Source organism: Lutjanus erythropterus, chromosome 12 (assembly GCF_056507025.1).
Source record: "Lutjanus erythropterus isolate fLutEry1 chromosome 12, fLutEry1.hap2, whole genome shotgun sequence".
NCBI classification, from domain to species: domain Eukaryota; kingdom Metazoa; phylum Chordata; class Actinopteri; order Lutjaniformes; family Lutjanidae; genus Lutjanus; species Lutjanus erythropterus.
In genome coordinates, this window is record NC_139328.1 from 21,586,381 (window position 1) to 21,602,451 (window position 16,071).

General features: G+C 37.7%; 2 protein-coding genes across 4 annotated transcripts in view; one reads left to right on the forward strand and one right to left on the reverse strand.

Moving 5' to 3' along the window:
* myom1a (myomesin 1a (skelemin)) overlaps window positions 1-10,293 on the reverse strand; it is a 30,362-nt gene extending 20,069 nt beyond the window's left edge. For 2 of the 3 annotated variants that reach the window (XM_084732960.1, XM_084732959.1), the window contains exons 1-9: window positions 10,136-10,289; window positions 7,386-7,658; window positions 3,321-3,461; window positions 2,790-2,979; window positions 2,550-2,707; window positions 2,261-2,353; window positions 2,014-2,102; window positions 1,691-1,735; window positions 21-182 (exon numbers count right to left, since the gene is read on the reverse strand). In XM_084732960.1, the coding sequence (XP_084589086.1) occupies window positions 21-182; window positions 1,691-1,735; window positions 2,014-2,102; window positions 2,261-2,353; window positions 2,550-2,707; window positions 2,790-2,979; window positions 3,321-3,461; window positions 7,386-7,603 (1,096 nt within the window). In that variant the 5' untranslated portion in view covers window positions 7,604-7,658; window positions 10,136-10,289. Of the gene's footprint in view, window positions 1-20; window positions 183-1,690; window positions 1,736-2,013; window positions 2,103-2,260; window positions 2,354-2,549; window positions 2,708-2,789; window positions 2,980-3,320; window positions 3,462-7,385; window positions 7,659-10,135 lie in introns of all 3 variants that reach the window. The other variant, XM_084732961.1, reaches the window with a different exon arrangement.
* A 2,453-nt stretch (window positions 10,294-12,746) lies between these two features.
* On the forward strand, window positions 12,747-15,185 carry myl12.2 (myosin, light chain 12, genome duplicate 2). The gene is made up of 3 exons (XM_084732962.1): window positions 12,747-12,980; window positions 13,199-13,360; window positions 14,631-15,185. Exons 1-3 carry the CDS (start codon window positions 12,797-12,799, stop codon window positions 14,801-14,803), a joined length of 519 nt encoding a protein of 172 aa, XP_084589088.1. The 5' UTR covers window positions 12,747-12,796; the 3' UTR covers window positions 14,804-15,185.
* The last annotated feature ends 886 nt before the right edge of the window (window positions 15,186-16,071 follow it).

The window sequence follows — 16,071 nt, forward strand, 5'->3', positions numbered from 1 at the left end:
TATAATATTTTTCTACTTACAGCCTCTGTACCACACAATTTCAGGCTGGTATTTTTTCACAGTGGGATAAATGATGACAGTGCAGCCCAGACTCAATGTCTCGCCTTCTTTGCCAAAGGCCACCTCAAATTTGTCGAGGATGGTTGTGTTAAAGGTAACACCATGCTCAGGGCTGTAACCATCTACAAGAGAAAAAATAAAAATATATTAATTGAATAAGTTGTTAACACAACACAACTCTAAAAAATGAGCTAAAACACTCTGCAGAGGTGAGAGCGACTGGTAAGTCTTCTGAGTTTGTATCTTTGAGCAATACCTTTCACATTACATAATCATCACACAATCACCATTGGTTATATAAAAAATTGACTGCTGCAGATTTAATTTCTATTTGAGTTATTTTATGACATGTTTTATATCACCTCATCACATTGTCCCCTTCTAAGCGTGTGGGAGAACCTACTGTGGCTTGGAAACTTGTGCAAAACAATCAACAACAGTGTTTGGTTTGTCAATTCTGAGGTTTTCCCATGTGACCTGAACACTGAAACGTTATTTGAAGTAAGTTAAGTTTTTCTTTTTTGTTTCAGCATCATCCTGCTACATATAGTCCCAATCATGCACATAGTGCATGCATACACCATGATTACAGGTGGTTATAAGCTTAACTTTAATGGCAAGATATTAAGCAGAGGTAAAATGAAGAGATTGAAAATGAATGCTTCAAAAACACAGCGATCAGAAACTATTATGAAAAGAAGTGCAGATCAGGAGCAGAAAATTTTGACCAGCTGTGTTGAAAACAAAGAGGCAGACAGGACAACAAGCCCATCAGCTTGCGGCTACGCAAGAAGCGCCAGCGAAGTGTCCACAGCACCTGCTGGCACCATATGGCTCGAAACAATAAGGTGGTTCTTGGAGAGCTCAGTGGTTTGTGAGGCGGTACAAGCTGTGAAAAGTTTGAGAAACACTACCCTGTAGGTTGAGGGAGGGGTGGGGAGTGCATCAGTGCTTTTTGCTCATGGCTGAGAGGGAGTTTCCATTTGAAAAATCTGACAAACACAGCGAGACTCAACCTTTCATTACACAGACTATGTTAAAGGTACACTAAGCAATTCTGGAGAAAGATAGTTTATTGTTGAGTCTCAGTCAGTCTCCTGTTACAGGTTTGATGTCCTAAAGCCTGAAAATAGAGCCAAGAAGAGGAGCAGAAGTCTAGTTTTGACTCACACCACTTAAAAAAATATACTAAAAAATATACTGACACCAAAAACAAACTGCCCACTCCAGCTTTTAATGTGAATTGTAATAGAGCTTCAACAATTAATTAATTAATGATTATTAATCATTAACATTTTTTTAATTAATGTCAAAATTCTCAGATTTCAGCCCCGCAAATGTGAATATGTTCTGGTTTCTTCATTCTTATGATAATAAACTAAATATCTTTGGGTCGTGGACAAAACAAGACATATGAGGATGTCATCTTAAGCTTTGGAAAACACTGGTCAACATTATTGACAATTTTCTGACATTTTATGGACCAAACAACTACTAGATTAATCAGGAAAATATATTAATAGTTAAAAAAATTATCATTGGTTGCAACCCTAAACTGCAATGTGAGTTGCTTGGTCTTACATAAAACCTCATTTAACTGGTTTTAGAAAAATTCTTTAAAGTGACTCACGTGGTTTGGGAGCAAGTGGACCTGGTTCCTCGCCCTCCTGGAACCCTGTGCAGAAATACATCATTCAGCAACCTTGCTGTATCAGTAACAAGTGACTTCAGTGACACACATTTGACAATAATAAACTATGATACACTGTGAGCAACAAATCATCTTCCATTTGAGCACCAGCTTCCTTGCAAACATGTTCTACTGAAACAAGATCCTGAAAAGCAGACACAACTGTAGGGCCATGTTGTGTTTACTGCGGTGTTAATTTAAGTTCATTTGACCTTGAATCGAAGGAGAAAGGAGCTGCGAAAAAGAAATAAACTGTTACTTACTTTTGACAACAACAGTAGCCACAGAAGAAGCTTCCCCTTTTATATTGAGGACAGAGATGCGGTACTGAGCAGTGTCCATGAAATCACAGCTGAAAATAAAAACGTGCAGAAATGTTGAATTTCTTTTATCTCATTTGCAGAATATTTTCAACATCAAAACTTTCAGTTTTGGGGTAACGTTGCATTTTTGGGTACATCTCGTCAATTTTAACTGAGGCAATGCAGTGCGAGCTTAATGATTACCTACTTCTTGATCTCCAGGGAGTGCATGTTGTAATTGCTCTCGGCTGTGTACTTCTCGGAGTGTGCCTTGGCATCAATGAGCACATTGTTTTTGTACCTTGAAGACAGCACAAAGACAGCTGGTTTATTTTTACCATCGTCTTCAGAGGCTGTGATTTCAGAGGAGTGTGCGTGTGACTGTGGAAAATGGATTTGGCTGATGATGAGAGTTTTGGATGGAAACACATATGACTGATCGCTCTCATCAGCCTCGTTTTTCTTATGACTCAGAGCGAGTTTGGGGGATATCTCACCAGGCAACCCTGGGTTTAGGCCATCCAGCCACAGTGCAGTGCAGCTTGATAGTCTTGCCCTCCCAGACAGTCTGTCCGCGGGGCTTGACGATGAACTCTGGACGGTGTGTCAGGCTGTCTGGATTCATTTTCTTACGGAACTCGGCCCACTCGTCCATCTACAGCAAGACAGTGAAGCCAAACTTTCACATAAAAGCACATGAGCATTTGCAGGCTTCAAAATGGAGACCAAGGATTTACCGTCTTGCTCAGTTCCATGCGTTCGGCGGATTCTCTGATGTGCGTTGATCTGGTTTTCTTATGCACTTTAACCTTCATGGTCTCTTTGGCCTCCCGGACAAACAGGTTCCTCATGGCCACATAGTTAATTCCCTCCTCTGTAGCCTGGTCCTGCTCATGGGCCTCCATGAGACCTCGAACAACCTCATGACTGGTGACACAACAAACCATCAACATGTGAGAGCAATTTTAACAGTGAAAATGGATCATTTAGTGTCATTAACTGTAATAAAAATGTACATCATCAATAGGATTGATGACTTTGTATGGAAGCATATTGCTGCCATGCCAGAAAAGAGAAAAGGAACAGTGTCACATTATAGCGCCAGGGGTAGTAGGGTAAGAATAATGTACAGTGAACGGGTCATTATGGCAAGATAAACTCTGACAGAATGGCAAAGCAAAGAGGTCCATTTTTCTCTTTCAGGTGTGACAGTAATATGCTGCATTTTTGAGTATCAGTCAATTGTGTTGTGCAGTATCTTCACTCACTTGGCTCTAAATACGGGAATGACGTAGCCGATAACTTCTTTGTCCGTGTCCATTGCCAGGTAGGTGCGTTTGGCTCTCTTGGGTAGCGGGCTCAGTTTTAACACCTCCTGCCCCTTCTCTGTCATCACAGAGGTCTTCAGGCTTAGATGAAAGAGACAAGTATCACTAATATTTAATGTTTTCATTACAATACTAATTTCTTTCAAAGGAAAAGTTCACCCCAAAAATTCATTTGAAAAACTCAGCAGCAATGTCTCCTTTTCAGAGATCATGACCTGGTTATTCAAAATAATCCACAGACTTTGTTGTGAGCAGTTTCATGTAGAAAATATTTTTTTTCTACTGAACTACACTTGCCAACTGTATCAGATGACATGTTTGAGCTTAGAGTGACCAAGTGTCCCATATTATGTGGGAAAGCAAAGCTTTATCTAAAATTTGGCTTTTATCCAGTGGCTGTGAAGAAAGCTGGGAAGCCTGTCACCACGAGGCCGTTTGATATCAATCAAACTGCGCACATGTGGGTCAAGTGCAGGTTAACTTGTTACTGTCATTGCTACCCTACACCTAACGGGAAGCAAGCAAGTAACGGCAAAGTCACAAGCTATGCAGGCAGAATATAATGGAAACTACCACAAAAAAAAGGGAACTATTTATCCACTGTCTTTTATGTGCTACTGAATCAACCAAAGGGAAAAGGATAGAGACATTATGAGCTAAAGGGCAGAATAGAAATGTTTATTTTTTTAATATCAAACATTGGTAACGTGTCCCACATTTTCCCACACAAGCACAATCTTTGTCTCACATTTGGTTTGTCGTCATCTGGTCACCCTACTTGTGCTTACAACATTATATCACACATTAATGGAGTCCTCCTCAGCTGAGCTGTAAAAACACAAGCTGAGTGCCATCTAGTTCCATTATAATGGAGAGAAAACAGACATCTCTATTGCCAATTTGCCTAAAACTCTGCAACTCACACCCAAACTATCTAGATGGATAAATAGCACTACAGGTAAGAGGAAAAATATGTATATGATTTTGGGGTGAACTGTCCATTTAAATGCAACTTCTACAGTATATACTACATTTGTTATTAATGATAAAAAAATGAGATAAAAGATACCTAAAAGAAGGAATGCAAAGCTGCTAAAAATAAGAACAAAACACCCAACATGACCAATAATGCCTCTCTGCATTCATAAATCTTTAAATAAATGTGTCAGTTACATTAATACACATTCAGAATATGCTGCCCACCCTCTAGGACCCTGACCCATATTACTCATTTACCTATCAGTTCCTCAGCCCTTCCTATTGTCAGCTGTTTTTATAAATGGAGCCTGAACTGATGGGGGAAATGCAGCATGGAGGAAAAGGCTAATTTTAAATCCCTACTTTCACTAATCTCTCTCTATCAAGTCCGCCCTCGTCTATCCATTCGGCCTAGAGAAGCAGAGGCACAATGTGGCTTTGATAAACCCTCTTCCACACTGGTGAGGCGAGATCAAGTCAATGGAGGGGTTGCACGCACATCCGAGACAGACAGATGGAGAGAGTCTCATAAGATTTCTGCACAGTCAAGAATTTTTTGTCTGCTGCTGACTCACCGGGTGTGCTGACAGGAAGTCTTTGGTTCAAGGTAAAAGAAAGTCAAAGGTGTAAAAAGTTTTACTGCTGATAAAGGCATTCCATTCCTACAGTATGTGTCAAGCTTAAGATTTTGAAAATAAAAGTGCCAATTAGAAACTTTTTTACGAGATTGATAATATCTAACAGAAACAAACCGTAGAACTAGTACATATGTTATAACACTGACAATGAACGTGACTATTAAATGAAGATACAGAGAGTTATTAACTATTAAACATCTGTGGAAGGCAGCACACAACCATTTACAATTTCATGATTTCCATACAGTGTCTTTACAGTTGGCTTAATGGCAGCTTCTCATGTCCTCCTGTCTTCAGAAATAGCTGCAGGCTGTCCATGAATATATCTGGCAGCCCTGCACTACAGCTGAAATTCCTTCCTTGACCCCGTTTAGAAAGCTATCATGGTTCCAACATGTACACCAAGCCCTGTAGCTTCACTGAAGGACAAAGAAACTCTGCCCTTCTTGCATGTTGACAAGTGTGAGTGTGACACAATAGGACTTACTGTCTTGTTTTGATAGACAAAACTGCTTTCACACAACATTTACACACAACTTTGAATACACAATGACTGAGCCTCCTTTGATTCTAACAGAACTTCACATACAAGTCAGAAGAAAATCTGACAAAACATGACGGAAGTGTGGCGATGTATAATTAGAAATTACAGGTTTAATACCTCTACAACTTCTAGTGTCAAAAGTACATTTCTCTCCATAACAGTTCTTTACATTATTTATCACTTGGCTAATTATTTTCTCCAATAATCAATGACACCAATGTCTATATTGCATTGTAAACATACTAATGTGTTATACTATTATAGAAATGTATAATTTTAGTTATAAGCACTCGTAAAAATTCATACTGCTTAACAACAATAATCATACACATTATAAAGCATTTTATAATATCATCTATAATTGACATAGTTATAATACATTATTAGCACATTATAATGTGCTAATAATGTATTATAACTATGTCACTTATAGATGATTGATCAGTAAGTAAGTAAGTATTATGATACTTAACCTTATAAGTCATTATTAATTGCCTTATAATGTGTTCTGATTATTGTTATACAGCAGTATAAATATTTGACTGCTTAGAAGTATAACTATACATTGCTATAAGTACAGTATAACACATTATAAGTATGTTTAGAATTCATTACAATGCATTATAGACATGGGCATCATAGAAAGTGTTACCAACAATTAACTGTTTAATATGTAAAATATTATAAAGCTGTGAAAAAGGCACAGTGCAATTTGCAAGTTGATGCTGCCAGCTTGTTTTTTCTGTCCAACCTAGTCCAAAAGTCAAAAATATTTAATACAATAGAAAAGATAACAAACAACAAAAAAAGCTAACTAAACTAAGATTCAAATCAGCAAATCTTCATGAATCTGAAAGACTAAATGTTTGCTTGAAAAAAGATTAAACAATTAATTCATTAGCAAAATTATTGTTGATCAACACTGTTGATCAACTTTCAATTAACTGACTTATTGTTCCAGCTCTATTGTACATTTTAATTTTCTTTGTGTTATTGTTTTCACTGGGATTTACATTACTGTATTTCAATATGCTAATATTCAGAAATGATACTTAGCTTCACACTCTAAAATTGTGAAAATCAAAAGATACTAACATAGTGTGTTTTTTCTCTCAAACGCAAGCAGAATACTATTGCTACATGTGATAGTTTCTAATAGTAATTTAATTATAGCAGAGCTGTAGAGTCAAGGCATTAGACTTAGTTCCCTCGAAGCCTAAAAGTTAGGTGAAATCTTGAAAAACATTCCTGGAACAATAAAACCAAACTATGCCACACAGGCCTTACAGAGCTCCACAAGTTGAATATTCCATTATAAAGACTTTGTATTGAATTAACTAGCTTTAAACTTTGTAAAAACACACACAGTTAACACAGCTTTGAAAAAGCGTGCTGGCACTGGCCAGCACTGAGACACCTGAGAGACTTGTATCCTGACTTGAAGTCTGCATAGAAAGACTTAGGACTTGACTTGAACTTGAAAGACTTACGAACAAGCTGTTCTGCAACAGCCTTGAGAAAAATGGTATGTGCCCTCATAAAAATACAAAACTTTGACATGATTAAAAGATGAACATCTCTGGGCAGATGAGGACCAGCAGAAACGAAGCACCTGCTCTCCATGAAAACGCACTTTGAGCTGCATGTCTTTTCTCCCCTGCTGCAGCTGAACACATTTCACACCGGACACAAAGTGCAGTGTTGAATATTTGAAAGAGGTCTGCTTGAATGTATTCACCACCTCCAAAGCTGCAGAAGTGACGGGTTACATTGACAGAACCTCATTGTTATTTTATAGCTTTCAAATATCAACCATCTTCTAAGTATTTTGGACCATCCTCTTACCGATGGCTGGTGGTCTTGAAAGTCGAGAACGACTGCTGGCTAACAGATGACTTGGAGCTCAGGTAATAGCGGCTCTCAAAGTGCTGCTGCTGCTGCAGTTCCTGACGTTCATGACGTTCCTGACGTTCCTGACGTTCATGACGTTCATGACGTTCATGATGTTCATGACGTTGCTGCTGCTGCTGCTGCCTCTGCATCACTTGTAAAGATGCTGACATCCTGAGGGCCACTCCTCCAACTTACAATATCAGACTTTCCTTTACTTTACCAGCTCTGCAAATCAATTTCACTGTTATTATCACAGATTGATTTCTGAATTGTGGGTTAGTTTAGGGCATGAGGTGGTGATTAGGTATTAGGGATGGTGGTTTAGGCAACCAGTCGTTAAGATGGTGATGATTTTGTTAAGATGATTTTGTTAGGATGGTCATGATGAAGATGATTTTTGTTTTATGTCAGCTGTTAAAGAGTTAGCTATAGTTAAGATCTACTTCTACTGTGTTAAATGAAGAAGCAGCCAGTAGGACTAATAAATAAACTGTTGCAGCATCTAAGTCTCAACACTCAACAACATGGTTTTGGATCTTCAAAGACAACAGAATTTAAATGACAATTACATCCACAGGTGAAACTTTCACAGTGTTATTATGGACCAATGTAAACCATTTACTAGGATTGCCACAATTTCAATATTAAATAAAAAATTGATAAAAATGAGCGAAGTAGAACTGAAATCAAACGCAGAATCACATTTCTCCCAGTATTTTTTTGCTCTCGACTCCGACTACTTGTAACATCCCCAATGTGTCCAAAGAAAAAATATAAAACATTGACACTAAAAAGAATTTGAAAATGTAAGTTGATTTTTACAAATCAAGACTCTATTGTTTAACAACACCATAGGCATCAGTGTTAAAAAAATAAAAATCTAATCAAATTGTGACTTTAAAATCAAAAGTCAAATCAAATTGTCGATTAAGAGACTAGTGACACCCCTACCAGTGACTGGTAAAGTGTTGTTTCTTTGGTGATTTGAGGCTTGGGTCAGTAATGCATAAAAGTAATATATGTTACACTCTTTTTACACAGTTATGTTCATTTTTGATTAAAATTGTTGTTGCCATTCATTAGTAGAATAATCGTTTGATCTACAAATAGTAAAAATTAGGGACGCACCAATTGAGAGGCCAAACATTGGTATTGACCAATATTTGACCTGTTGATTTCAATCAACAAATAAGTTGACATTCGCTGATGGCAATGGCCGATATTTATCTGATGCATCGCACGAATTTTGTGCTCACTAAATGTTGTGTTGATTATTTAAGAATGGACTCAGACAACTGTAGTTAGCATACCAAACTGCTGTTTCAGAGAAGAAGCCACTGCCTGGACACAACTATGAGGATAACGGGTCTTTTTTATAATGAAGGTTTTTGTTGCATCCTTGGCACAACCAAAATAAAATGAACAACCACAAAAATCACATCAGTATCTGCATCAGCTATTTGCCAAATTGCTATTTTAACATTGGCATCAGCCCAGAATTTTACATTCTAAGGAAAAACACAATTTGCAATGCCTTAAAGCCAATATCAATATATTTAAACAGATTGTTTTGTTCGACCAAAAGTAGGGCTGCACAATATGGCAAAAGAAAAAAAAAAAAAAATCATATGGCTTATTTTTTTTTTACAGATATTATGATTCACGATTAGTGGGAATGATTATTTTTGCATCAGACTGATCATTTTCACTGAATTTGATGATGTGACATTTGTTGGCATCTGTACCAAACAAACATGTTTTCTTAAATCTGGAGAATAAGATTTGCAGGGTAGGGCATCTCTGCAGCACTACTGTACATCATTGTAATGCTGTTTTGTCACATTTTCACTTTATCAAAAAATTGAAGCTTGTGCAATTTGGATATTTCACTTGGACATATTGTGATATCGAGATTATTCCAGTTAAATGTGCAGCCCTAACCAAAAGCCTGAAGCCTGCATGTATCCAGTTATCATTGAAAATAAGCACATTTTCATACTTTAGAAGCTAGAACTGATTTTGTTTTTAATTTTTGCTTAAAAAGAAGACAAAAAAGATTGTTGTGTGTTCATTTTCTGTGGATTCACATATCGATCAATTGATGGATCCCTTCCTCTCTAGCAGGTACTGCTGAAGTTATACAACTTGAAAACATTAACACATCCCACTAGGCACAGGCCCATGATCATGGAACCACACAACAATAAGGTAATTTATTAGGAGTTTATAACAATAAATAGATATGTTCTGATGCTTATGTCCTTTTGCAACACCTCCAACAGTCAGTGTACTGCTACTGCATGTCTACAAACTGTACACTGGACTGTAAGAGGGCACAGGGTGCCTAAAAAGTACACCTGGATCATATAAACTTCTTTTGAGCAAAAGTAATAAAGCAAATGTTAAAAAAAAAAATAGATTTGCTCGTCTTTTAGGATGACATTTCACTTCAATGACACATGCAGTCTAATCTACAAGGACACAATAGCAAAAACGTATTAAAACGTTGTTAGTATACAGGTCAATAAAAACATATGAAATAAAGCACATTATTAAACCATAAAATCAATAAAGTTATCAACAGAAGGCCTCGAGCCTTACTGATTCAGGATTTTAACTGAATCTAATGGCATAAGCTAGAATTCCTCCTTATTAGAGATAAACTTGTTCCTTAAGAAAAAAAAAATACATATGTTACTCACCACAACCAAGAATTCACCAATCCACAATAGCTGAAAGTAAGGTAAAAGGTGTGCTATTCCAAAAGTAGCTAAAGGAAGTCCAGATCCAGGCAAAGCAGCAGGGTGAGGGGCAGTGGACAGGACGGCAGTCCACAGAACAAAAATAATGCTGCCACTCGGCAGAATGCACAAGACACCGTCAGGACCTTTTAAGGCTGGGACAGCTTTAAATTTAGACCATGAGACTGTGAGAAGGGCCGGACAGGCGAGCTGAGGAGCCTCTGCTGGCCCCGGCCCTCTGCTGGGTGCAGTCACTTACTTAATGAGGACATGTTGGAGTATGGCGTGTGTAATCGCTGCTAGGGTTAATTGAAGAGGTGAAGAGCTTCAGTGGCTACTTCCTTAACAGCCAAATTTTACCACAGTGTCACCTCAAAAGCGCTTTAAAATAATGCCTAAATTTACAGTTCAGTTTCCAAACTTAGTTACTTGTTTGTGACCACTATGCTGTCAGTCTTTTGCTCAAAGTCACGTAAAAGTTGGTCGACTACACTAAGGCTGAATACAGAGAACCGCAATAAAACACAACTGGAGTTGAGAACCGAACCGTTGATTTGTGAAAATCTCGCGAGATTTGTATACGCTGTTACTTCATTGGCCGCATTGTACAAATGCAGTATGTTTTATAATGTGACAATACTGTATCTATTTTTTCCCCTCCTTTATTTATATATTCAAAAAACAAAAAGGCACATTTCTATGGAAGGGTTTTTATTTCATAATCCCACATTTATTTATTTATGTGCTATTTCATTACCAGTTCTTCTATACAAATGAAGAGGCGTGGTTATCTTAAAGATTCAGACCAAAGCAGCAGCAATCAGAACTGTTTTATTTGCCTCAAATATTAGGTGCGTTCGACTACAGGTTAGTGTCATTTCCGGTATGTTCTCTGAGGGCTGCCCAGAGCCTAATGAAATCAGAGCTGTCTTAGTCCAGGAGAAATATTTGAATGCAACATGTCCTCTTTAACCATCGATCTGAGAGAGGCTGGTTCTTGACAGTACATTGGAGTTTGAGTTGGAGATTTCTCACAGAACTCTTCGTCTTGTAACAAATTTCCATTGTCAGCAATGAAATGAGCTGCAGCCCACACTGCTTGTTCATGGTTTGAGTTTAAATGGTCAGTCTCGCGTCTCTCTCAGAATTTTGTAATTGCTGCTATCTGCTGGCAGAGTATGTGAACTACAGCATTCACTGTCTGAACAAATATAAAAGAAGTGGCTGTAAATGAGTGTAAATCGGTCCGTAGGCACCTAAATCCTACATCTATTTTCATCACCTTCATTTAATTAATTAATTATTATTATTATTATTATTATTATTATTATTATTATTATTATTATTATTATTATTATTACTATTGAATTAAATGTAATAATCAAATTTACTATTGTGTTTAAATTATTAGATTTATTTTTATTTCTTTGACTAATTAATCTGGTCCAATGATCTGGGAGGATAAACAAACGTGTTCACATGAAGACAACATGGAACGTTCCAGGCCTTGGCTCCTTCCAGCTGGGCTGTGATTGGACAGTCTGGGAAAGCGGAAATAAAACATTGATGGTTCCTCTCTCTTCCTCTCTCCTCTTTTCATCCGCCTGTGGATGCTCTGGTAGCTGCTGTGTTCAATAACGCTTGTTTTCCTTAAGGTGGGTGATTTAATTAGCCGGTTTGTCTCTTGGCTCTTAATCTTGTGCTCATTAAGACCTAATGCTAATGTTTATCATGTGAATTGATCTCGGTTAGCTCGCTAAAGCTAAGCTGGTCAGTCAGTTATTTAGGTCAGCACTGGACTAGCTAAGTCATGCTAGCTGATAAATGAAATGTTAATCAACACTACCTTCCCGGGGATTACTGACACACGTTGGGTAGCCAAAATATGTTACAACCCAAACATTGGCAATGACTCTTTCAAATCAGAATTTCATCATGACCCTTTGCGTTTGCTCCAGTTATTGTTTGTTGATGTGTGACAGACTAATGCTAACATAATTTGTTGTGCAGTCCTCATGACAGTATGCTGAACAGTAAACTGTTTTGTCGAATTCTAACACTGTGCTTCTCTTACCAAGTTGAAGTGTCTCATCTTAAATTTCCTTTTCGCATTTATCATTAAGTAAATTGACAGAATCCCATGTAAGTAAACTGAGAACAGCTCTAAACTGACATCCAGCCTGGGTGAATCCACATACCTTGTTTTGGGCAGTTTCATGCAGGAACGACTTTCTTTCTGCAGTAAAATCTACCTAAACTACTTTCTTACCAATAAAATGAAAGTAGTTACGACACGAAACTACTCACAACAAGGTCTGTGGATTATCTCGAGTAACTGGGTCATGATTTTTGCAAAGAGACACTGGTTTTGAATTTTTAAAATGTGGGTTTTTGCTGCTTTGAGCCCCAAAAGCCAAGTGCCTTCTAGTCCTAGACAAAAATTAGCAGGATTGTTTTGTCAATGGCATCATTGCCTGGAATAATAAAAACATATTTAAAGAATGGGGCTATGACCCACATCTATCATGCAAAGATTTTTACATCACGGGGCTGATCATTTGCCAGGTTGACGGTCTTCATATCATCTGTGTTACAGGAGAGGGGGACCTATCAACCGCCATCATGTCGAGCAAAAGGGCAAAGGGAAAGAACACTAAGAAGCGCCCTCAGCGTGCCACCTCCAATGTGTTTGCTATGTTTGACCAGTCTCAAATTCAGGAGTTCAAGGAGGCTTTCAACATGATCGACCAAAACAGGGATGGCTTTATCGACAAAGAAGACCTTCATGACATGCTGGCCTCATTAGGTAAAACTAGCAGTATATTAACACAAATTAAGACAAGAAGACTTTTATAAAGAAATGTACTGCTTTCAAAATGTTATTAATGCAGTTTTTCTTTGAGTTTCAATTTAACAAAGATTAGAGATGAAGAAATTAAAGCTAGGTAGAAAAATATATTGGTGGGTTTTTGTGAAATGGCTCTCAGTGGGTCATGAATCCTTATTTTTCTGATGATTCCACAGGTAAGAACCCCACAGATGAGTACCTGGAGGCCATGATGAATGAAGCACCAGGACCAATCAACTTCACCATGTTTCTGACCATGTTTGGAGAGAAGCTGAACGGCACTGATCCAGAGGACGTGATCCGTAACGCTTTTGCCTGCTTTGATGAGGAGGGTACTGGTGAGTATAAGTTTTTTTTACGTTTCAAATGTGCAATGTGCCTCTTCATGCAATTTTTCAGTGTCTCCAGACATAACGCTGTAAGGACCTGTTTTTGATTAATTAAGTTGGGCTGCAACTAACAATTATTTTCATGATCAATTAATCTGCTGATATTGTCACGGTTGACTGTTTAGTTTATAAAATGTCTTCAAATTGCTTCTTTTGTCAAGCCAGCAGTCCAAAATCCAAAGATTCCTCATTTACTATCAGAAAGAGCAGATGAAAGCACCAAATCCTTGCAAATACGAAACTGCAACCAGCAAATGTTTGACATTTTTGCTTGAAAAATGACAAATAATTGTCAAAGTAATTGTCAACTAATCATAGCAGCTCTAACTCAAAGTGTTCTTGATCAAAACCGGTTAATCCTCAAAGGCAACTGAACAAAATTATACCACCTTTCTCTGCTCCAAGATTAAAAATTTAAATTATTAAAGCTACAATTTGCAATTTTTTTCATTATTGTTTGATTTTAGATTTTTTAATAACTCAGTTTTGTCTAAAAAATGTAGAAATTTGTAGAAGATATGAATTTTAAGAGAGAATATATGAGCGTGTCTATATTACAATTGTTGTTTATTTTTCCTGTTGTTTTTGTCTGTTTGAAAACTGGTCATCATTCACTTAAACTGTTTGGGAGATTTTACAACATTGATTTACTTGTGAAACTTCAGCAGTGTTTTGTGGACTAAAAACTAAACCGGACCTTCAGTTGGCGTGAGGGCGAAGGTGATGGGTGAACTATTGCTTTAAGCCCGTAATCTTAAAAACAAAAGCTTACTGCTCTGAAATAACAGTCTGCCAAACTCCATGAACATTTTGCTCAATTTAACAATTATAAACATCTGTGCCTTCTACAAGATTATTAATGATCTCTTACAACTCATCAACAGACACTTATTCATTTGGTGAACATTCAGCATTAATTAGAACTCTGATTAACATGAAACAGGCAAATAAAACAAAATTTCTGGCCAGGAATAGAAATTTCAAAAGGGGGGCACTGCTGCAGCAGCTTTGTTGTCAGAGAACAGATTATTTCAACTGAATGTTTCCTTAATCTCTCATGACACATCGTGGTAATTTTCTGATTTATTACAGTAAAAATACTTACTTATTTCAACTTTCAGTTAATGTGGTGTGCTTGCTTTAATGGCAGCAGCAGCAACCTGTTGTTCTAGGCTGATTACCTCCCTTATATTAGAATAAAAATGTTCTTCTCCCACAGGTATGATCCAGGAGGAGTACCTGCGTGAGCTGCTCACTACGATGGGCGACAGGTTTACAGACGAAGAAGTGGACGAGCTCTTCCGAGAGGCGCCCATTGACAAGAAAGGCAACTTCAACTACGTAGCATTCACGCGCATACTGAAGCACGGCGCCAAGGACAAAGATGATTAGTGATGGCAGCAGCTCTGTACGAGGTTTATTCTGTACGCCATGTGTATCTTTAATGGGTCTCCACTTAGACCAGCTGTATCCCGTTATTTGGCTCATGATAAGCTTCACTGTGGTATAGCTCACTGAAGGTCATTTGTTTAAGCTGCTCTCTGGACCCCCCCCTCCAACTCCTCACACCTACTCTCAAAGCTCATTTGCACATCTGTGAAAACACCACTAAAGGGTCTGTCTGTTAGTAAAGCTGTATGAAAAGACCCTCATGGATAAAGCTGGAAATAAAATGAAACAGGGAGTCTGTTATTGTGACTGGTTTGGTTTTACTGGATCATTTGTATTTTGTAGGAAATTAAAAGTTTCAAGATTAAATTGTGTTCTGAGATGATTCACAAATTCTGTATTCATTTTTTTTTCCCACAAGGTTTTATTGTAAAACAAAGAAAAATTGATATGTGCCAATTTAGAGCAGTTCACCCCAAAACCATATTGGCCATATAATACAATACCTCCTTCTCTCTTCAACCGATATCTCCAGAACTCGACAACTCGCACCAAAACAACCGAGATGACAGATAGCACCACAGGCTGGAGGAAAAAAATGTATTTTTGATTTTGGGGTTAACTGTCCCCTTAAAGCAATATCAATTCCACAGTTCACACTAATTTCAAAGACAGGATCAGTCACTGGATTTAACAGAAGGTCCTGGCTGGGTGCCGACTCTCAATCTAGAAAAATAATAAATACATACACTATATGGCCAAAAGTCTGTGGACTGCGTTGTGTACTTCTTAGGCTATTTCTTTAATGGTATGGGCTGGGATTGCAAGTTATTTTCTTGATTCAGACATCCATAAAACATCAAGACAATAATGAAAAATGCTCCTCCCACTTTCCTGATGCCATTAAACTGATTATGCGTGGCAACAGCTGATGGAGGACACCTCAAAAACTGAAACAATGAATTGGGATGTTGACTTTTGCTGCATTCCAGACAACTCAGAACTCGAAGATTTCTGACATCCTACTCAAAAAAGTACAATGGAATTAGGGCTGGATATTGGTACTCTACCTTTTTAAGGTATCGACGGCAATAACCCAGTATCAAGTAGTACCGAAACTTCTCCAGTCGGACAATACCTACATTCAATTCTTTTTGTCCCTAGATTTAGGAAAAAATTGACAATTTGTTGTACAGCTTTACTCGCAGCCAATCACCACAAGCATTTCATTTATTGCAACAAATGATCGGCCCACTAATGTAGCTACATAC

Coding starts and splice junctions, on each gene's coding strand:
- myl12.2 (XM_084732962.1), top strand. CDS start 12,797: ATGTCGAGCAAAAGGGCAAAGGGAAAGAACACTAAGAAGCGCCCTCAG. Junction 12,981..13,198: donor TGACATGCTGGCCTCATTAG/GTAAAACTAGCA, acceptor ATGATTCCACAG/GTAAGAACCCCACAGATGAG. Junction 13,361..14,630: donor CTTTGATGAGGAGGGTACTG/GTGAGTATAAGT, acceptor CTTCTCCCACAG/GTATGATCCAGGAGGAGTAC.